Raw genomic sequence first — 23,916 nt, 5'->3', positions numbered from 1 at the left:
GCTGAAGATTGGGTAGCGGTGAATTACGACTTTCACGACGCCCGGGACGCCGGCCGAGGCTAATAGAGCCAAAAAACTTAGTGTGTTTCGTTCGCTGTCTTGGGATGAAGTGTCTTGAGATTTCAGGTCAGAAAAGAACCTTCTGGCCGTTGGGTGGAAGAGGGTACATCAATAAATCACCCTATCGTATTGTGATTTTGAATGCGATAATTTAAGCTAATTGTGACCATAATACAAAACCGTACACTTGTGGGTATTGGCGACACAAGACAAAAATAACAAAGGAAGTCAAATTCTCCGTACTTAAAACACAATAAATGAGATAGCCAGTTTAGCAATTTTACGAAATAACAGGAAGCAATATATTTTACCAAAGTCGTTAGAATACAGTATTGAATTAGATAACATTACAGTACCGTAACAGAAAAATATTAAATGTAAAAATATGAAGGAAATAGTACATACTTTCCCAAACACTTATAAAACGATATTTCTTTAGTTTAAACTCCTAAACCAATAAAAATCACCCTTAAAGATGACTAAAACGTTAAAAATAATTTTGAAAAAAATTAAAATTTTAAGCTTATATATCTAAATCAATAAAAAATTGTTTCTTGCTTATGGAACATTATTTTTTTGGTTGCAACTCTTTTTACTCTTAGAAACTACCCCCTATGATAATAACAGAAAAAATCACTCGATTTTATTTGTTGGTGCCGAGATACTCATCTACAAAACTATTATGCGTACTTTAGATGTGAGAGAGCTCCTCCAAAATAGGTACATTTTTTACGCTCCAAAATTATCTCCCAAAAATGTCATTGGTTTTTAACCCTTAATAAGATAACGGGAACATATTTCCCACTTTACTTTGCCGCCAAATTTCGATCGTCGCTGTCAATACACAGAATGTTGAATTTTGTAATATTACGTATTCATTTCATGGATAAATACACCAACTATTCTGACAGTTATTCCATGGATCTGATTTTTAGTTGACAATCGACAACTAGATTTTCATAGGTTATGATATTTCTTGCCGCTAAAAGTTGATTTTTGTTACAATTTTGCAAATTATTTGGTGAATCGGCTCCAAAAATTCTGGTAAGTACAAAGTTATTGTATTATTGATATATATATTGTTTGGTCAAGCTAAATACATTGTAATTTGTTATACAAATTTATGAAAAGATAGTTATTTTTGTCTTTGAAGTTGGTGGGAAAATTATTCCCCTTATCCAATTCCATAAAAAAAACGCAAAAGTCATGCACCAGAAACATTAAAATTTCTGTTATATTTTAGGATTATGAATTCAAGAAGGGGATTATCAGAACGTGAACTCCTTGCTGCCTTAGAAGAAGATTGGTCTGATGTTTATCTCGACACTGATGATGATGATGACATTTTTATACCATCCCCATCTACTTCTGTTTGCGGTAAGTCCAATGGAGATGTTATTGATAGCAGAATTGGGCAATTGCTTGGTGAATCTGATGAAATTGTTCCTTCTACAACCGTTGATGTAAATTCCACAACTGAAAGAACATCTGAGAATGACCCACAAGAAAATCAAAGTGTTTTGGTAGAACAGAGTCCAGTGGTTACGCTAACTAATTTTACTGGACAATGGACCTCTGAAACAGATGTTCCAGAAATACCAAAATTTAAGCCTGTGTTACAGTCAAATGTTCAATTCACCCATAAAAGTCAACCAATATTTTATTTTGAGAATTTCTTCCCTTGTGATCTAATAGAACAAATTGTTGCTCAAACGAATTTATATGCTGTACAAAAAGACAGCAAAAATTACAAAAACACTAGCCAAGAAGAAATAAGGGCATTGCTAGGTGTTTTTATTTTAATGGGACTGCACCCTGTACCAGACAAAGATTTATATTGGTCAAGTGATCCTTTTTATAATAATCCTGTTATCTCCAAAGCTTTTACAATAACCAGGTTCAAAAAATTAATAGAAAATATCCATCTAAATGACAATTCAGCAGCTGCAGAGAGAGGTTCACCTAACTTTGATATACTGTATAAGATAAGACCATTTATAGATAGACTAAATGAAGTTTTCAAAGAACAAGCCAAACCTGGAAGTCGATTTTCTATTGATGAATGTATGGTGAAATTTAAAGGACGTAGTTCTATCAAACAGTATATGCCCAAGAAGCCGATTAAGCGTGGTTATAAAATTTGGGCAAAGTGTGATGCTATTACTGGGTATCTGTACCAGTTTATTATCTATACTGGAAAAACTGAAGGCATTGAAAATGATGGCTTGGGATACAAGGTTGTAACTGAATTATGCCAAGATATACCACACAAATCTTTGGTTGTTTTTGATAACTTTTTTACGAGTTGCAAACTGTTGGAAGATTTATATGCTAAACAGCTGTATGCTATAGGTACAGTTAGACCTAATCGCAAAGGTTTGCCCGATTTCATGAGGAAAAAGCAAACCAAAAATGAAAAACTTCGAAAGAATGAATTCTATTGTTTGAGCAGTGGCCCTATAACAGCAATAAAGTGGTTGGATACCAAAGAAGTCACGGTTATTACAACTGCTAATCAACCACATGAAGTAACCATGATAAAACGTACACAAAGAGATGGCACAAAGAAAGATAATGTGCCCAAAAGTTATTGCAGATTATACACTAAACATGGGAGGAGTTGATCACTTTGACCACTTTAGGGCATCATATCCCATAAGCAGGAAGTCTAGAAAATCGTGGATGAGATTGTTCTTCTTTCTTTTAGATGCAAGTGTAATTAATGTATATATTATGTACACAAGAATTCATGATCAAAAAAATACTTCTCACAAGGATTTTAGGCTTCGCCTTGGAAGAGCTCTCATAGGTGACTTTACAGTAAAGGCATCTCGACCTGTGATATTTAAAAATAAAAAAACGGGCAACTTTGGTGTTCCAGACGAAATTCGGCTGAGAAATGTAGGACCACATTTACCAGATGTTCAAAAAAATTATACAAGATGCAGATTTTGCTCAACAAAAAAAGAAGAAAAACGAACGAACATTATATGTAGTTATTGTCAAGTAGCTTTATGCCCAAAACAATGTTTTAAATCATTCCACACTGCTGTAGTTGAGACCTAAATTAGTTTTGTCACCTATATATGCATTTTTGTATTTTTGAATTAATAAATTGTTTCACAAACTGTATAAGGGTAATTAATTTCCCACCTACAAAATTTTTTTAAAGAACAACGGGAAAATAGTTCCCACCACTATTTTTTATTACTTTTTCAAATTATTTTATATTTCAACAAAAATATGTTTTATTTACCTCCTTTAGATACCAAAAGTATATAAACAAACAAATTAATTCTCCTTATATCCCATGTCTTATTAAGGGTTAAGCATTGATATATATGTACCTATACATCGCCACTTAAAAGGCAATTTCAAGGGCTACAACGCTAAGTTCTTTAGAAAGCCAAATTACTCTTCTATTTTGAAAAATTAAGGTTTTAAACATTCGACCCAGAGGGTTTTCACACCAAGATGTAAATTTTAATCGGTGATATCTCCATTATTCTTTACGGTGCAGAAGGTTTTGAAAAACGAGAATATTTATCTAAAACAGAACTACATTTTCATATTGTATCATTTATAATGTATATATTATAGTTTTTAAGTTATTTTGAGAAAAAAAATAATTTTTTAGAAATTTTCAAAATAGACGAAACAATTTAATAAAACTTTTTTCAAAAATATTGCATTTTAAACCAATCACACTGCTAGATTTAACAAAGAACACTAAATTAAAATGTAATCTAGAAGAAAAGTGATTAATTTGTATTCTGGTGGATATTTTTTTTCTTAAGATATTCGAAGAAATATTAATTATTTCTGATTAAAATCTTTCTTTTTGTAATCACCAATCTATAAACCACTATAAAATTTAAAAAATAAACATTTAAACATTTGTTAATTGGCGCAGTTTTATTTTGTTGATAATCTTCATCTGAATATTTTTTAGTTTTAAGTTACAATTAATTATTATTGGCTATAAACACGAGTGCTTAGATGTATGGTGACTTCTTGCCAATTCTAGTGTAACGGCCATAGCTTGATGGCTACGTACGGGCTTATCAAGCCAGACGACCCGTGTTCGATCTCGGCACAGACACCAGAATTTTTATTTTCAGTTTTGACTTTCTTTGGGCAAACATAATCGGATGTATTTTGACTGGGCGAAATACGGAAGTTTTCTGGACGTCCGACATAGGATATATACCAATTATGGGAACAAATAGCAAATATTTCAATAAAATAATAAATTATTTACGTTAATAAAATATTTAAAATCGACAAGGTTAAATCATGATTAATTAAAAATTGTGTAGGTATATCCAAAACATGTTTTTATTTTTAGACAAAATTTAAAAATCTTTCTTTTAGCTTAGTCGTTACAATGTTTTATTCTTCTAACATACGTGTCCAATACACCAAAATGACGATTTCAATTATTTTCATTGCCATGAGATATCAATTTTATTAAAAGGTGTAAAATGGTAATTTGTTGTAGGTACTCATTTTGATGCTTGCTTTGTTACAATTTGTAGCGTTGCGGTAATTATATTAAAATTTGGTTTGATGATTTTTATTTTATAGAAAAAAAAGTAAGTGAAATTCTACAGTACATTCAACCAACTTACACCTCTAAACGATTAATGGAATTCGCAGAAAACCTTTCGTTGTAGTAAAAGGCACGGTAAACAGCACTGGAGTTCTCCATAATATTTTTAATTACTTTGTTTAGAATATTTTTGCCTGTATTATCAGTTAAAGTTAATTTGTATAAAACGAGGAGCAAAAATTCAAATGGAATTTTAAATATTATTGTTTATTTGGTTAATATTGAATGTATAAATATAATGGTTAACCTGCTGTACAATTATTTTGTAAATAACATTATAATAGTGTGTTTACTGATTATTTAAATTTATAAATCATCATCATCGTCACTTAATTCACTACCGCTATCATTATGTAAATCTATAATCACTGGATTAATTTCACTAATTTTATTGTTTCGGATCCACCACTCTTCTATTAATGTTTCACATTGATTTACAGTTTTGGTCCATATTTCTGGAGTTGCAGTTTTAAGAGCATCTTGCCACATTTCCCTAATTGCATCGCCAATGTATCCAATGGATCTATCGTGATTATCATAATACGTTTTACATATAGGTACCCCAGATGGATTGGATTAAACTGGCAGTGATATGGCGGTAACCGTAGTACTTGATGTCCATAACTTGACACAATTTGGTCAACTATATGAACTGTTGGTTTTTCATTACGTTTCGAAATTTTTACCAAATACAACCAATTTTTTATGCTCGGTACGTTCCACGACTGTTTTAGTTTTTTCTCCAAAATCTCCGAATTGTAAGGTGCATTATCTAAAACTATAACTGATAGTTCACTCAGACTAAGTAACAGTTTCTCCTCAAGCCATTTAACAAACATATCTGCATTCATGTTTTCATGGTAATAAGCAGATATTGATTTTGAAGAAAAAATCAAATCTCCTTTTTCTATAAAGCCTTCTTTCCTTCCTGCATGAAAAATGATGTGTCTTTTGCCTTCGCTATCTGTGTGTTTTATTGATGTTATGCTGTCGTCTTGCCAAATTCTTTTAATTCCACCCCTTGCAAATATCCATGTCTAATCTAAGTATACGAATGTTGCATTTTCAGATTTAAGTCTAGTATATCCTTCTAAAAATTTAATTCTTTTGTGAACCACACTACCCCTTTCGCATAAAAGTAACCTTTTATTTTCTTTTTTGAATTTAAATCCTAAATATCTCAACACTTTCTAAAGGATAGTCCTCTTAATTTCAGAAACTTATCTTTCTCTTATTTTGGCCAGTAAAGTATCTAAACTGACATGTTGATTGTTTTCTCCATCAGGTAAGTCAATACTCTTAGAACGTTTACGAGTTGTTTTCTTGTCTTCGTGATACTCAGTCACAGTAAGATCTTCTTGAGAATCTCTGACAGACTTCATTATAGTTTTAAGATTATTTTCACTTATCCCGAGTGCGTCACAAACGCGTTGATTTATACACATGGACGTATAAACATATGTAGATGGACACAGCAATAAGATACCTTAACCCTAATAACCCTGACGTTCTATATGTAGGACGCTAATTTCAATAATTTTTGAACACGGCCCTGTTTAAATTTGATAACGCCGTCTATCACAAAATGTTACTCAAGGACAAATCGTCCCATTGTTGTTTAGTTTGTTCCTATCGCTTGAAACGTCTACTTGTGGTGCGGTTGTAAAAAACGTAAAATATGGCTGAGCATGGAATCAGATTTGCAAGGTAAGAAATGAATATGAAACTTTTGATAAAATATACTTTTTATGATGTTATTTGTATATAAGTGTTCATTTTTCCAAATCGTGAAATAATTTTATCCAAAATGTTTGCCAGTTGGCTGCCAGGTGGTGATAAATTTGACCGTCCTACATGTAGGATGTCAGGATTATGTACTATTATGGCATGAAAATTATAATTTTGAGTATTTATTGTAATCATTGGATTTCTTTGTTTATTTTACTTAGTATTTAGCCCAAAAGAATTTGTTGATAGTGTTATGAACATACTGCTTTTATTGTTTCAGGGGTTTTTCTTTACATGAGGCCTTGGAGATGTTAGAAGAAGATGAATTTCCCCATTCTCAAGCTAATATAGTTCTCTTACCTCCGGAAGATGCCGCTGAAACAGATGAGGATTCTGGTGATGAAGAAAACGTGTCTCCGGATAATTTGCCTTCAAATATGTTAAGAACAGTAGCTGAAATCCATGTACCTCGTTCGGTTAACTCAGACTCGGATGATGATATTCCATTATCAAATTCTGTTAAATCTGAGAAAGTTTTGAAAATTCCACGGCAATACCACTGGTCTGAAGTAGCAACCACCTCAGAGGAAGCAGAAATACTTGATTGGTCAAAGGATAATGATCTCAATATTGATACAGAAGATACTCCCATAGACTGGTTCATGAAGTTGTTCGATGAAGAAATTTTTGATTTACTGGTTGTCGAATCCAATAGATATGCAAGTATGAAAAATAAGAAAAATAAGCCTATATGTATCGAATAAATCAAAGCATTCGTAGGAATTCTTATTCTTAGTGGTTATGCTCAATACCCAAGGAAGAAGATGTATTGGGAAAAGGATAGAAACGTCTGTAATTCCTTAGTTTCTGGGGCACTTGCTAGGGACAGGTTTGATTTTATAATGAGCGTTCTGCATATAGCCGATAATAATAATTTGGATCATTCTGATAAATTCAGTAAAGTTAGACCTCTCTTTAGGTTACTAAATCAAAATTTTTTAAAACATGCAGTTTTAGAAGAGAACCACAGTGTTGATGAAGCCATGGTTCCTTATTTCGGGCGTCACGGCTGTAAACAGTTTATAAAGGGTAAACCGATAAGATGGGGATATAAACTTTGGGTTGGATGTAACAAAAATGGGTACGTACCGTGGTTTGAGCCATACCAGGGAGCATCAACACACGTATCGCCTAAATACAAGGATTTTGGTGTCGGTGTAGGTGTGGTACTCAGTTATGTTGACATTCTTAGATCAAAGTGGGAGCTGAAAAAATTTCATTTATTTTTTGATAAATTTTTTAGTATAATGCCTTTATTTGAAATGCTGACAGAAAAAAATATCAGAGGAACAGGAACCATAAGAAGTAACAGAATACCAAAAAATCCGCTGAAATCGGCAAAGGAGTTACAAAAAGACAAAAGAGGTTCGTACGATGCTAAGTTTGACGGTAATAAGAAATTGACAATTGTCAGCTGGCACGATAATAGTGTTGTATCGCTCTGCTCGAACGCAGTTGGTACGAATCCTATTCATCAAGTAAAGCGATATTCGCGACAAGAAAAAAAAACGATACTTGTTCCTCAACCATTTATGGTAAAATTATATAATCGAAATATGGGCGGCGTAGATCGATGCGATCAAAACGTAAGTTTATATAGAACTGGTATTAGAGGAAAAAAATGGTACTTCTGTTTGTTTACTCACTGTATCGATTTGGCTATACAGAATGTGTGGCAACTACATCGAAGCAATCAGGCACTTTGAATCAATTAGCTTTTCGACGACGCATTGCAATTTCACTTCTTCAGCTTTATACAAAAGCGACTTCATCTTCTTGTGGACGGCCAAGTCGAAGAGAAAATGCCGATTCTCGTTTCGATGGAATGCATCATTATGTGATTGATCAAGAAAAACAAACTAGATGTCGCAACTGCCATAAAAAACAACCACAAGATGTCAAAAATGTGATGTTGGTATCCATGTACGCTGCTTTGTGAGTTACCACACAAATGGTAGTGCTTGATCCTGACGTCCTAGATGTAGGACGCTAATTTTTTTTGTGTACATTGCGATTTTTTGCAATATTATTACAGTAATGTATTCAAGTGTTCCAAATAAAACATATTAATAACAAAAAATTGCAGTTTTAATACTATTTCTTATGTCAGGATTATCTGGGTTAAACAAACACTGTTTTGAAGCTTTGATATTCCGTGACAAGAGGGTAAAGGGGAGTAAAACGGGTATCGATAGACTGTGATACTTCCTCAATGAACATAAGCGTGCTTGAATTTTTACTCGCGGGGATAATTATTCAAACGTTAATAATTGGAAGTAGTAATAATGTATAAAAACACGTTTTTATAGAAAAAATAAAATACAATTTTATTTGCTTTAAAATTATTACAATAAAATATAGTTGAGCTCAAGTAAATTTTTAATAGGTATCAAATAATCCTACGATAAAAAAACTTAAAATTAAAAAATATACATTTGTCAAATTTAAGTACATACCTATATTTATTGATAATTGTATTAAAACATATTTTTTAAAATTGTGACAAATTTGTTTTAATAAAATATGAATAGATTCCTCGTAGTAAGGGTTTCTGCTACAAAAATATTTATTGATCATTTCAAAGCTGGCATTTGACATAAAATTATTTGCAAATATACCTACTTATTAAAAAGTAGGCGTGAAAATGTATAAATTATTGGAAAGCTATTAAGCGAACAGAAATATTAAAGTAAAAATGGTAAATAGACATAATAGAAGACGTTGGTACAGAAATAAATTTTTATTGATTGCGAAATAAAACAGTCTTAGTAAGAACGCTTCTTATGCGCACGGTGTTAGCATCTAAAGTAGTCCTCGTTTCATGATGAATTCCAATTTTAAAATATTTCTCAAGAACCAATTTTATAAGTTACATAGAGTAACTATCGATTGCATCTTCATCATACATATCGTCACCAAAATGCTCATAAAATGGTTTTTGGGACATTTTGTATGGTCTTATTAATCAAAATATTCATAAGGTTTTTAACTCTCGTCTGTTGTAGATATTTATAGTTTTATTAAAAAATCTGAAATATTTTTCAGCTTCCTTACAAGTTTTAATAACCAAAAATGATGCTTTTGAAAGGTTTTTATACTGTTTTCTCTGTTGAAGTTTGGAGTATTATTTGGAGAAGTTTATAATAAATGAGTTTTATTCATTTCACTAATTTATTTGAATTCATGGGAAATATTAAATTAAAAAGCTACTAAACAGATCTTTTTAATTAGATGATGTCTACTTACAATTTAAAAATGTCTATACTAATTTCATGAACTAATATCTTGTTCAATACATTAATGAATATGAAAAAACCCAATGGTACGCCTATGAAAGACATATTTTAAAATGTAAACAAACAGGCTTCCTCAGTTCCTCATCTTAATAATGTAAACAAACAGTACTTACAAATTAAATGAGACATTGGGATGTAAATATTTCGTTTTTTTGCAAATGCAATACTGTAGCACCATTATTATAATATGTTTATTTCACTATTTACAAATATCACTTAAAATACAGCCAAAATATCGAAAAACAACTTTTCCTCATCTTGGGTAAAAAGTAAACAAACATGAACGTAGAGCCATAAGACAGAGAAATGTAAACACCGTTGCCATTAATAAATAGTTTTCAGTGCTTCTACATATAAAATAATTGGTTGATATCTGTTTATTATTAAATGATATGCACACTATGTGCACACTTGATGTTTTAATTACAATTAAATATATTAATATAAGTAATAAATTATTATTTTGGTTTGATAGTACCTGTAGAGTATAAAATAAATATAGTAATATTTTCAGCGATACGTGAATAAGATATTTTAATAAAAAAACGTGACAACATTTGAAGGTGCTGAGAATGTAACCTAGTCAAATAATTTTGGCTTCACATTTTTATGTAAATAACTGAGTCCATCTGTGTTTATACGTCCATGTTTATACATAATAATGACGTTAAAGGTCCACCATTGTCTCTTTCCATGGTAAAGTATTTATGCACATTTGCAATTAATTTATCATTATCTAACTTACGTCTAGGCATGATGGTCACTTAAAACTAAACGTTTGAATTACAATCTACTGAGTTTCGATAGATAGAATATGACAGAAACTTTCTAAATGTTGTGCTTGAGAGGTAAAATATAATATAACCGCTTACAAAGATCCTAAACACACTAAACAAATTAGCCTAATGATCATTAGGAATGCCGATTGTAATTTAATTATGTTTGATAAAAAGTTTAGAAATGGATGGAAACCGTACATAAACAAATTAAAATATTTCCCATACATATTTTATTTTTAGTACAAGTATTTTCATTTGAAAAAGAAAAGTTATATATATTTACCAAAACCCTGACTTTAACCCGGGATCGCAGACGTCTCAAAAACAGTATTGTTACGTAAAAATATGAGTCATAGTTTTAACCTGTAAACATGTTTTTATTCACATGCTTATGTTTTAGATTTTACGAGAGGCTTCTATTTACCTAAACGACCTTCCAGAAAAAGGTCGAACCGATGCGAGAATACCCGTTTGCCTTTGCCGTTATAATTTCGCCGCTAATCGAGAAGGCTGTCGATAGTTCTAGCGTAACGGCAATGGCATATATTAACAGGACATTTTATTTGGAAGGGACAGTTAATTCTGAAGACGCGCTCGCGAATTTAATTGTTACGTACGGATATATATAAATTATTGTCAGATAAGTTAATATAAATAAAAAATAAATTAAATCCGTAAGTGTTATAAATATTGAACCTTTTAATAAATATTTATACGACGAGGTTCTGTGTGGATTACCGTTTGCTGAACAACGTTACCAAGAAAGATAGTTATCCTCTGCCTCGGATCGATGACACATTGGACACATTGGCTGGAAGTAAATTGTTTTCTACTTTGGATTTGAAGTCTGGATACTGGCAGGTAGAAATGGACCCAGTAGATAAAGAAAAGACAGCCTTCACCACAGGATCTGGATTGTGGCAATTCAACGTTATGCCATTTGGACTCTGTAATGCTCCTGCGACATTTGAGAGGCTTATGGAAAATGTGTTGAGAGGGTTATCTTGGAAAACATGCCTGGTTTATTTAGATGACATAATCGTCTTGGGGGAGACATTCGAAGATCATTTGAGGAATTTAGAAAACGTTTTTAATCGACTTAAAGCTGCCCAATTGATGCTAAACCCCAAGAAGTGCCAGCTATTTCAAGGTAAAGTCAATTATCTGGGTCATATAGTCAGTAAAGAAGGAGTGGCCGTGGATAAGGGAAAAATTGATTCCATTAAGGAATGGCCAAAACCAACTGACAAACATCAAGTGAGAAGTTTTCTTGGACTATGTACTTACTACCGGAGGTTTATTAAGAAGTTTGCAGATATCGCTAAGCCATTAACGCGACTCACAGAGGAAGCAAGAGAATACCGCTGGGATACAGACTGCCAAAATGCCTTTGAGACCTTAAAAAAACATCTAATAACAGCACCAATTTTAGGGTATCCACTGCCAGAAGGAGAGTTCATCTTAGATACGGATGCAAGTAATGTGGGAATTGGAGGAGTGCTGTCTTAGATTCAAGGAGGACAGGAACGAGTCCTCGGATATTTTAGTAAAGTTCTTTGAAAACCAGAACGGAATTATTGCGTCACGAGAAGAGAACTTCTGGCAGTAGTGAAATCAGTAGAGCACTTCTATCAATACCTCTATGGCAGAAAGTTTCTAATCCGAACCGACCATGCCGCCCTTAAGTGGTTGATGCAGTTTAAGAATCCAGAGGGTCAGATAGCCAGGTGGATCGAACGACTCCAAGAATACGATTTTAAAATTGAGCACCGGGCCGGAGTTAGCCATAGAAACGCTGATTCTCTTTCCAGAAGGCCATGCCCAGCAGAGTGTTCCCACTGCAACAAAACGGAATCCAAGGAAGCAGCAGTTCTAAGAACGACGATTGTCAACGACGACTGGACGCCTACTAAGATAAGGGAAGAACAGGAGAGAGATCCAGTTATACAGAAAATCCGAAAATGGAAAGAGGAAAACCGTCGACCACCTTGGCAGGAAATATCAAACCTATGCTCAGTAGTTAAGACGTATTGGGCCCAGTGGGACTCATTTATCATCGAAGATGGCTTGCTCAAACGAGTCCTGGAAAATGATGACGGTTCAGAGAAAAGAAGACAGTTGGTGATCCCAAAGAGCAGAATAGCCGAAGTACTTCGTCAGTTACACGACAGTCCATCGGGAGGGCATTTTGGTGTAAGGAAAACCCTTCAGCGAATTCGGGAACGGTTTTATTGGATGAACAGTTCCGACGATGTAAAAGACTGGTGTAAGAAATGTACTATTTGTGCCACGAGTAACGGGCCTTACCGAAAAAGGAGAGCTCCTATGAGACAATATAATGTTGGAAGCCCGTTTGAAAGAATAGGCAAGTACATGCTGGTAGTAATGGATTACTTCACTAAGTGGGTCGAGATTTACGCACTTCCAGACCAGAAGGCCGCCACCGTTGCAGATAAGTTGATCCAAGAATATATCAGTCGATTTGGAGTGCCTTTGGAGATCCATAGTGACCAAGGCAGGAACTTCGAAAGCGATCTATTCCAAGGAATATGTGATAGACTAGGCATGAAGAAAACAAGAACTACCGCGTATCATCCGCAATCGGATGGTATGGTAGAACGGATGAATAGAACAGTTGGCAAGTATTTGACAAAGATGGTGTCCGATCATCAGCGAGACTGGGACCAATACCTTCCGTTCTTCACAATGGCCTACAGATCTGCTGTTAACGAATCAACAGGCCAGACACCAGCCAAAGTCCTATTCGGACGCGAAATGCGACTACCTTGTGATCTAGAGTTTGGGTGTCGACCTGGAGAAGATGTAGCAGGTGAAGATTATGTGATCGGATTACGAAGAAAAATGGACGATGTACATGAGTTGGTCCGTTCCCACCTTCAGATCGCTAGCGACCGAATGAAGAAACGGTACGATACACAAGCCGAAAAGGGTTGCTTTAAGAAGAACGACAAAGTCTGGCTGTATAATCCCAAGAAGCGAAAAGGTTGTTCTCCCAAATTGCAGCAGTTTTGGGAAGGTCCATACCTCATCATGGAGAAGATCAACGATGTCATCTACCGAATAAGCAAGATTCCGAGGGGAAAGCCGATGATAGTACACCATAACCGGCTGGCGTCTTTCGAAGGTGACCACGACGTAGATGAAGAAGTGGAAGTAAACCAAGTCCAAGACGTGTCTGACCTCACGTTTGAGGAATTCATGGGTGCCTATGGAGGTACCGGTAAAGCAAGACATGGTGTTACCACTGAAGAAAAGCAAGATCTACTCGCGCTCCCCGATGACTACTCGCTGGCCCTTACCATCCCGGCCAGTATCAAAGACGCACCAGGGTTGGCATCCGTCTTTCGAAGGAAGTTTGGTAGAGTTGCAGAACTTCAATGCCAGGTGCCAGCTCCCGGTAAAACCTTGAAACTCCAAGAGGTATCACGTTACCTTTTCTACCTGGTAACAAAAGACACTGCCCGTGACCAACCTACCTACCGAGATGTATGGGAAGCCTTACTTCAATTGAGAGAGCACGTACTAGAGTCCGACGTGCAAAAGTTAGCCATGCCAAAGTTGGAGTGCCGCCAATTAGATTGGAGGGTTATCCGAAATATGGTGGAGGAGATCTTTAAAGACACCGAAGTCCAGGTGTTAGTCTGTTGCAATCCGCATAGTTACTGGTGCGGAGAGAAAACCGTCCCTTGTCATTTTTATACAACTGGAAGTTGTATAAGAGGGTCCAGTTGCCGATACCAGCATACCGTTCCAGTTCTAGTCCCGACAAGGTTCCAGGAGGAACCATCTTTTGAGAGGGGGGCAATGTTACGTAAAAATATGAGTCATAGTTTTAACCTGTAAACATGTTTTTATTCGCATGCTTATGTTTTAGATTTTACGAGAGGCTTCTATTTACCTGAACGACCTTCCAGAAAAAGGTCGAACCGATGCGAGAATACCCGTTTGCCTTTGCCGTTATAATTTCGCCGCTAATCGAGAAGGCTGTCGATGGTTCTAGCGTAACGACAATGGCATATATTAACAGGACATTTTATTTGGAAGGGACAGTTAATTCTGAAGACGCGCTCGCGAATTTAATTGTTACGTACGGATATATATAAATTATTGTCAGATAAGTTAATATAAATAAAAAATAAGTTAAATCCGTAAGTGTTATAAATATTGAACCTTTTAATAAATTCACAACAGTATACTCGACAGACGTATGGTCAATCTAACCACCACTATTTAAATTGACAAAACGTTCTAGTTTACTCCGAAGTATTTTTTAACAAAAATTAAAAGTGATATTTTAGTTCCTTGTATATCTACCTACTTTGAATGTAAATGATCTATAGCACGGTAGTATTTGTTTCGGAAAAAAATCATTAAACAAGTAGGTGAAAGAAATTTACGGTAAATAACATTATGTAAGAACACTATTTATTAAAAGAATGTAACAAAATATGCTTCTTCTTCTTCTTGCTTCTTGTATGTACGCTTTAAAGCCTGTTTCTTTTTCAATATTAGCCTCCTAAATTGTTTAAATTATCGATCGCACCTTTTTTTTCTTCTTCACCAACAAAAAATATGCAAAACTATGAACGTGTTAATGTCACATATATATATATATATATATATATATATATATATATATATATATATATATATATATATATATATATATATATATATATATATATAGGTATATATATATATATATATATATATATATATATATATATTTATATATATAAATATATATTTTTTCTACCTAAAATTTAGCAAAGTGTTAAACATTATGGAGAACACCCGTCAGTTTACTACAACGAAATTTCTATTTTGTTTCTAACCTCTTTCAACAGAGAATGGTTCAGAAAAATGTAGAGTAGGTATATTAGAGAAAATTAATGTAATATATAAGTTCCATTAAACATTTAATTTTTTATTTTTCGAAATACATACTTTATAGGAACAGGATGAAGTTTTAGTACTTTGTACGATATGGTATGTATATGTACGTACGATGGCACATCCAATGTATAATCTTAGCGTTAAAATAGAGTTCTTAGCAACATCCCAAAATGTTTATATGGAACGTTTGTTGGACGTTTGGCACCGCGACATTTGGACCAAACTGGGACGTCCAAAGTATCTCCTATGTGCTAAAACCGACGTTTAAGGGACGTGCTCACATTTCGTGAAGATCTTTTCTCAAACTAAAAAACTTTCATTATTTCCCTAAAACTTCTCAATACGTTTGAACTAGTTAATATTTTAGTATTATAACCACGCAAGTTTACAGTAATTAAACCATAATTAAGTACTTGAATATTAATATTAATACAAATACTGGTAATATTCAATATACTGTACAATTATTATTTTTTGACAACATCCTATATTCCACTTTGTTTTCTTATTCGTAATTGAAAGAGTGAACATAGGAAAAATATGGGTGTCATGCCATAATTATTATAAATTAATAATAAGATAATACCAAAGTGTTATAAATTTTTGGTTATCTTAAAACTACGAATTTATATTTATTTTAAAATATATATACATAACATACCGATACATTTTAAAATCTTGTTAATAATTATTATAAAACATAATTATTCAACCTTTGAAGTACATTTACATACTAATATCTATACAACTTTTTATACAATTGCTTAATTCAGTGGGTTGCCAATTCACAGTAGTTTATTGTCAGTGTCAGTTGTCATTGTTCTATATGTCAAATCTATAGCGATTTTGATCCACTTAAATGTCAACATTTGATTATTTAATATAGTGAAAGGATGGCTGTAGTTATTTTAACTGGATCAAAATTAATCAGTAAGAATTAAGAATAATATAATTATTAATAAACTTTCATTATATCATAAAACATATAATAATTTCTATCATATTAAATTTATTACATAACCTAACCTGTAAATCTTTTTAGAAAAACAGCCTGGATTAGTTGCGGTCGCTTATATCCGCTCAAATAACTATAGCACCGAAGATAGAGTCTACAATTTAGCCAGCTTAAAACGAGGTACTGGAGGAAGATCCAGTTTCAATGGCATTGTAGCTACAGTTTTTGGAGCCACTGGTTTCCTTGGTAGATATGTCTGCAATAGGCTAGGAAAAATAGGTTCACAAGTACGTAACCCTAATAAATAACCTAATAATATTGCTAATACAAGTGTTTTAGATCATTATCCCATATAGAGGAGACAACTATGAGCCTTTCAGATTGAAACTGGTAGGAGACTTGGGTCAGGTTTACTTTCATCCATACCACTTAAGAGATGAAGAGTCTATTGCTAAATGTATCAAGTACTCAAATGTTGTTGTTAACCTAGTAGGAAGAGACTGGGAAACGAGAAATTTTAAGTTTGATGATGTGCATGTAGATGGTGCAAGACGGCTAGCACGTTTGGCAAAACAGGCTGGAGTTGAGAGATTTATTCACCTCTCATCTTTAAATGCCGATGAAAACCCCCAACAGGTAGATATTTTTAAGGCTATGTCTATTTTGTTGTATAAAATTGTTCTTTTTTTTATTTTGCTAGCCATTTTTGTTTTTTTTTATTGTTATGCTTGTGCAGGTTTGTCCGGAAATTGTTAAATAATAATTTAATTTCAGTTCTATACTTACAAATGCATATACCTGGATAAAATATTGAAATTAGTTTGTCTTCAAGTGCCTTCTACTATCAAAATTTGTCAACAATTTTGAAAAATTTTCCTTTCTCTTGGATCTTCTTCACCAAATTGTTTGAGCTCAGGCATTTCCAACCTGTTATATTTTTATGTCAGGAGCACTATCTATGTCCACATCTACCTTATCATACCTTCTATTATGAGCTGAGAGAAGTGGTATCTATTATATGTCAATACATGACTAAGCTATGGAGTTGTCTTCTTTTTAATGAGTTTGACCAGCTCTAGTTCTCTACTCACTTAATGCAAAGTTTTCTAGTTGGTAGTGTGGACTGTCCAAAGTATTTGTAGCATTCATTGGTATATCTACATTTTAAATACCTGCTGTCTATTCAGACTGCTAACTTTTGGCTATTGAATGTAGAATATTTGTGTATCCAAAACATGATTACATCACATAACATACTATTTTTTTTTCAATAGGTACAGTACTTTTTTAAATGTAAAATAGTTTTAAAATGTGGCATGTTTTATAATGTTATATGACTAATACTATACAAATAATGCTACTTATGTAAACGGGAAAACAATGTTCTTTGGCATTTGAGCTGTAAGATCAAAATCTGTTATCAAAATTTTAACAGTTTTCAGTCAAAACATTTATAGAAATTATAGTTTTCCCTTTTATTTGATGTTTCCACAGAGTATCTTCCTTAAGTCTTATTTGATATCTCATTAATTAAGTAGGTACTTCTTCTCTTGGTTATTTTAGTAATAAATTGTGTAGCTAGGCATAATCATATTCAAATTAGTATATTTTTAGTAAATGTTTAAAATAGTGCTCCAATAAAACATGTTGTTTAGGTTTTAGCTGTTTCTTGTCTAAAAGTACTCATCTCAATATAATTATTTTATAAGTTTGACCAGAATCTTATTTTTTTATATTGTTTTTGTGCTTATTTAAAACTCTTCCTTGTATCTTTTGTATGTTTTTCCCAAGATTGAAATTCTCATTTTTTAATTGTTTCTCTTTATCTTTTTGTGCTAAGTACAATTTCTTGTAGTATATTTCAATATATAATATTTTTAGGCAGGAATACTAAAAGGTGGGTCCAATTTTCTTAGAAGCAAAGCTAGAGGTGAAGAAGCGGTTTTGGAAGAATTTCCAGAGGCTACAATTTTCAGACCATCTGATGTATATGGACAGGAGGATAGATTTGTTAGGTGAGTTTTTATTAAAATAAAAAAATACTAATATAATTTGAAAATTTCACAAAAATGCATATTTAATCAAAAACACCAATTTCTTATTAGATTATTCAAAATTAAAAAAAAATCATTTGTTATTCTTATGTTTCTGACCAACAACACATCTCTTTGGTAACAGGTATTATGCCCATCCATGGAGGAGATCTGCCAATTATTTCCCACTGTGGTATAAAGGTGAAAGAACTATAAAGCAACCTGTGTATGTCAGTGATGTTACCACAGGTATTATAAATGCTATAAAAGATCCTGATACTGCTGGAAAAATATATCAAGCTGTTGGGTAAGTACATTTTACTGCTTCACATATTGTAATACTAATGTCAGTTTAAATACCAGATGTTTCTTTATTTAATGCTAAAACTAATCCATTATTTTGAGGTAATTACTTAAGCACTAATGCAATGCATGGTGACTGTATTTCTCAAACTTTATTTCCATACAATGCAAGATGAATGTCTATACATGTCACCAATTACTTATTTAATTTATTATTTACTTAAACATATTTGTTAATGATATGTAAATTGCTTCTTATATGGTCAGCGTTTTAGGTTCATAAATGATTTAAAAATCTAAATGGTTGTGGATGATACTGTAGATATATGTGGAGATAATAGGAATCATCTAAATTTAAATGATGAAATGTGCTATTTTATTAGTTCTGCTCACAAGAAGATATTTAAAACAAGTTATTTAATAAATAATCAATGTCTACATTTGATTACTTTAAAAGACTTAACTTAATTCCATGAAGGCTTCAAAACACTTGGGTTTATCACAAGAAACTTTTCTATTACCATGAATAAATTAGTTTACTATTGTTAGATCTATTGTATCGATATTGTGATTTTGGAACACATATTCACAACCAGGATTGCTCTAATATAGTATGAGTGTACTGTAAAGATAAGCAGAATTAGGAGAAGAATTTAAGTAAATAAATGGGACCTAAGTAGGTCTAAGCGAAATCCAAAGAAAAGAGGAAAACCGACTAATATTAAATACTGAGTTTATATGGGATTGAGCCACAATTGATTGTAATTCAATTACATTTTTAACTAATATTTGATATTTCATAACCCCCTCAACAACTTTGGTGGTTATAGATACTGTTTTCACACAATTCTCAAATAATATTTTTGGAGTGGAAGTCGAAACATCAAATATTAGTTAAAAATTTATTTTTCATTACAATCAATTGTGGTTGAATACCATGTGACACAATATTTAACATAAACATGCCACAAGAAAACAGTTTCAGACACTTATTAAACTAATTTAAAATCCAGAAACCTCTGTTACTACATATGAGATGAAACATCTATTAGAGAAGTAGGGTTTGTTTATCCACACAAATCATATATCTAATTTACAAACTGAATAAAAGATATCCTCTAAAAATTATCCAGGCCTATGTACTTACCAACTGAACACTTGGACGATGAGGTTGAACACTTCTACAACAACATCTCCAGAGCCCTGCAAGACAAAAAATGCCAAATCCAAACTCGGAAGAAGGAAAGATGACATATAGACTTCAATAGGTCTTCATTGACTCGAAAGCAAAACAAAAGAAAATGTACACATACCATGAACACATTCTTTGAAAAAAGCCCAACACAAAAAGGGCCTGGGTGAGCTCAGATTGGGTTTCTCTTTATTTTAAATCTTATAACATCGACCTAGTGTCATTAAAATATTACAATTAACCATAATTTTCATGTAAGATATTTAAGGGTTTCTACATATGTTTATGTATTTTTAATGTGTTTTCCTCATGTTTTGTAATTTAACAGTCAAACTGGAAAATTTTATAGTGGAAATATAGTAAATCGTTTTCGTTTAAGGCCATCAAAATAGATGGCGCTTTTTGAAGCTTACCCGTCGAGAAGTGAGAAATAGCAGGACAATTTGATGGCTTTCTGTGTGGGACTTTATCTGCCGGACCGTCTGATGACGTAGGAAATACAGAAATAACGTTATAGCAGTAGACATATAGACTTCTTCTTCTTCTTCTTTTTATATAGACATGACTCTGTTTTTCAATGTGTCTTCAGTAAGTTGTCATTCCATCGTTTGCGTGGTCTTCCTACTGATCGTCTTCCTATTGGGGAACCGTCTCTTGCCGTCTTTATTACTCTATTTGTTGTCATTCGGCTTATATGATCGTTCCATTCTACTCTTCTATTTCTTACCCAGTTTTTGATGTTCTCCACCTTGTATCTATGTCATATATCTGTACTTCTAGCTCTGTCCCATAGTGCCTTACCATCAATTTTTTTAAGTGTTTTTATCTCTGCTGTTTCTGCCGCGTATGTCATTATTGATCTGATGACTGTTTTGTAAATTCTGCCTTTAGTTTCTTTTTACCTTGCAAAATGCATTAGAGTAGTTCGTATCTGCCTTGATTTCTCATTATATGTCTCAAGTACTGCAGCTTACGGCCCTTCGCGATGTTGACCAAATCCGTGTGTTCATCCTCCGCAGTACTTCTTCATTGGTGACTTTGTCCATGGTATCTTCAGGATCCTTCTGTATAACCATAGCTCAAAAGCCTGAAGTTTTGATAGAGTTTCCGCCTTCAACATCCACGTTTCTACTCCGTACAGAAGCACTGAGTACAAGTAACATTTAAGTTTTTTTATTAAAAAACCTTATTTTTGTTTCTAGGATGAAGTCATGGCTATTGAACACAGAGCTCATAGTCATGAATGCACTTTATGCCTTTCGGATATGACATTTAATCTCTTCGATATTGTCCCATGACTCATTGATTATAGTTCCCAAGTAATTGTACTGTGATACACGTTCAATTCTCATTTGGTTCACATACAGACTTGCTCCAGTTATGTTTTCCTTGCTGGTGATCATTAGCTTGGTTTTGCTGGTTTTTATATCCAGTTCATATGTTCTACTTGTTTCCGTTATTTTATTCATTAAGTTTTGCAGCCCTTCTATGGTATTGAAAATACACACTTAACAACAATCAAATATACTTACAAGAACAAAACATCTAACATTAAAATCCCAAACAACTAATACACAAACAAATTAAACATAGACAAAGGGATAAGGGAGGGTGATACACTCTCCCCAAAAATATTTAGGGCTCTCGTGAAAGATATGCTTAATAACAGAATGGAAATCAGCTGATATCAACATTGATAAATAGTTGTTAAATCACCTATGCTTTGCTGACAATATTGTATTGATTTCAGATCTGCAGGTAGCACAATATATCTTAAAAAAATTGGAAAAATAATTATTTAAAGAAGTCGGTTTGATAATAAATATTTTAAAAACCCAGTTTATGATCAAATCTAGTGACTAATGCTCCTCTACAAATAATAACATTACCACCACTCAAGTAACTAGGTATAAGTATGTTTGGCACATAGGCATCGAAAGAGACAATCAAACACATGAGATTCAAAGAAGCATAGGTCTTACCTTGCAGCATTGGTCACATTAAAGTACATATGCTCCCATATGTATGAAAAGAAATGTTCTGAGAATAAATCAAAAGGACCACATTCCAAATCAAGGAATCAGGAAAAATACAAGGGGTGCGAGACGCCGTTGAGGCTATTTTGCATCTAAAACGAAATTGGGCCGGATACATTGGTAGTGATAGATAATGACGTGTGATAATGACAAAAATCTGAAAACTGCGCTGAGACTGAGGTTTGTTGAATGTTACGTCTGGTCGCAACTATTGTACGGCGTAGAAATATGGACATTAAAAGCGCAAGTAGTTAAGAAGCTTGAAGCCTTTGAACTTTGGATATACAGGAGAATGTTGAGAATTCCATGGACTGCCAGGGTCACCAATGAGGAAGTGCTGAGAAGGATGGGTCGAGAAAAAAAAATTGTTGAGAACAATCAAAGTACGCAAGACTGCATACCTTGGGCACATACTAAGAAATGATAAATATAGTCTTCTGCAGGTCATCATGCAGGGTAGAGTCGATGGCAAAAAGGGAATAGGTAGAAAGAGGAAGTCATGGCTGCGAAATATTAGAGACTGGACAAACATGACTGTAGACGAATTATTCCACGTTGCAAAAGACAGAGAAGCTTTTAAAAATGTGGTCGCCAACCTCCGTTAATGGGGACGGCATAGGAAGAAGAAGAAAATAATGACGGATGAGCCGTGGATAAGAAAGATAGTGGAATGGCGTCAGAGACATGAAGTGTACAGAAGTAGAAGCATGCACCCAGCAGATGGACTGACGACACAAAGATAATTTATGGAAAGTGGGTAAAAATGACACAAGAAAGAAAGTAGTGGGAAAAACTTGATAAGACCTACGGTCAGCAGTGGACAATTTAGTCTTTTAAATAGATAGATGGATATTTTAATCTAAGTTTAAATTAAAAATCAAAAGTGAATATTGCTGTTTCTCTTAACAGTTTCTTTTTAATGAAACTGTGTGGCAGCCTGTTTATATATTCTTCTTGTATTGATGTACTTGCCACTGTCTCTTTATTTGTTTTTCTTCAACTGTTTAAAGTTTACTTAAAGATATATATGAAAAGAATGAAGTCCATTATTTTTAACTATACCTTTACAATCTGCAACAAAATTAACTACAGGACCTTTCTTATTTTGTTTTAGCCCTAAACGATATCTTTTGTCAGAATTGGTCGACTACTTCCACAGAATAATGCGCAAAGATGACGAATGGGGTTATAAACGATACGACATGCGTTGGGATCCACTTTTCCAGCTTCGTGTTACTTTAACACAGAAATTCTCAATGAATTGGCCAATTGGGCATTTACACTGGGAAAAAATAGAAAGGGAGCACTTAACGGACGATGTTAAAAGTGACATTCCAACTTTGGAAGATCTAGGAGTCCATTTAACAACTGTAGAAAATCAAATGCCGTGGGAGTTCAAACCTTGGACATGGGGTATTTATAGAGGACAAGATCCTGACGAACCTTTCGCTCCAGCTGCTCCACCAAAGGCTCTTGTTTAAATGTGTAAAAATCTTTGTATGTATGAGTTAATAAAAAATAATTGTACTGCATTGTTGATCCTTTTTCGCAATTTAAATTTTAGGTCAATATTTCATTATTGAAATCTTAAATCAATATATGTATATATTATTATATAGAACTAACATGGATACACAATAAAAATGTACTATTTGAATTCTTGTGTTTACTTATGAATATTATTCTAACATTAGGGTGAAGCTGGAATTTAAAAAAAGTAAATGCCGTGAAGATGACAAAACGGATTAAATTTTGGGCATATTTTGTAAATTACAGTTAAATTCTTAATAAACAGTATATTTGTTTGCATATATATATATATATATATATTTCTTTAGTTTTTTTATACATTTCTTAGTCTCGTAGAAAAACATTTACAAAAATAATAGTTTAAATTGTGGCAGAAGCGCCATATTATTAAATTACGAAAGAATTTAGTTTTGAA

At 33.2% G+C, this 23,916-nt stretch overlaps 1 protein-coding gene across 1 annotated transcript; it reads left to right on the top strand.

The window, feature by feature from the left end:
* Positions 1–16,227: 16,227 nt before the first annotated feature.
* On the top strand, positions 16,228–23,628 carry ND-39 (NADH:ubiquinone oxidoreductase subunit 39). Its single transcript, XM_072520315.1, has 6 exons — positions 16,228–16,382; positions 16,495–16,694; positions 16,747–17,043; positions 18,289–18,422; positions 18,586–18,747; positions 23,086–23,628. Exons 1-6 carry the CDS (start codon positions 16,346–16,348, stop codon positions 23,450–23,452), a joined length of 1,197 nt encoding a protein of 398 aa, XP_072376416.1. The 5' UTR covers positions 16,228–16,345; the 3' UTR covers positions 23,453–23,628.
* Positions 23,629–23,916: the final 288 nt, after the last annotated feature.

The sequence above is a fragment of the Diabrotica undecimpunctata genome, chromosome 1, assembly GCF_040954645.1.
Source record: "Diabrotica undecimpunctata isolate CICGRU chromosome 1, icDiaUnde3, whole genome shotgun sequence".
Taxonomy (NCBI): domain Eukaryota; kingdom Metazoa; phylum Arthropoda; class Insecta; order Coleoptera; family Chrysomelidae; genus Diabrotica; species Diabrotica undecimpunctata.
This window is presented reverse-complemented; position numbering and strand designations above follow the sequence as displayed.

Excerpts from the sequence above, each read along its gene's own strand:
- ND-39 (XM_072520315.1), top strand. The coding sequence starts at position 16,346 with ATGGCTGTAGTTATTTTAACTGGATCAAAATTAATCA. Across the intron at positions 18,423-18,585 it reads CAGGAGGATAGATTTGTTAG|GTATTATGCCCATCCATGGA; the intron begins GTGAGTTTTTAT and ends CTTTGGTAACAG. Across the intron at positions 18,748-23,085 it reads AAAATATATCAAGCTGTTGG|CCCTAAACGATATCTTTTGT; the intron begins GTAAGTACATTT and ends ATTTTGTTTTAG.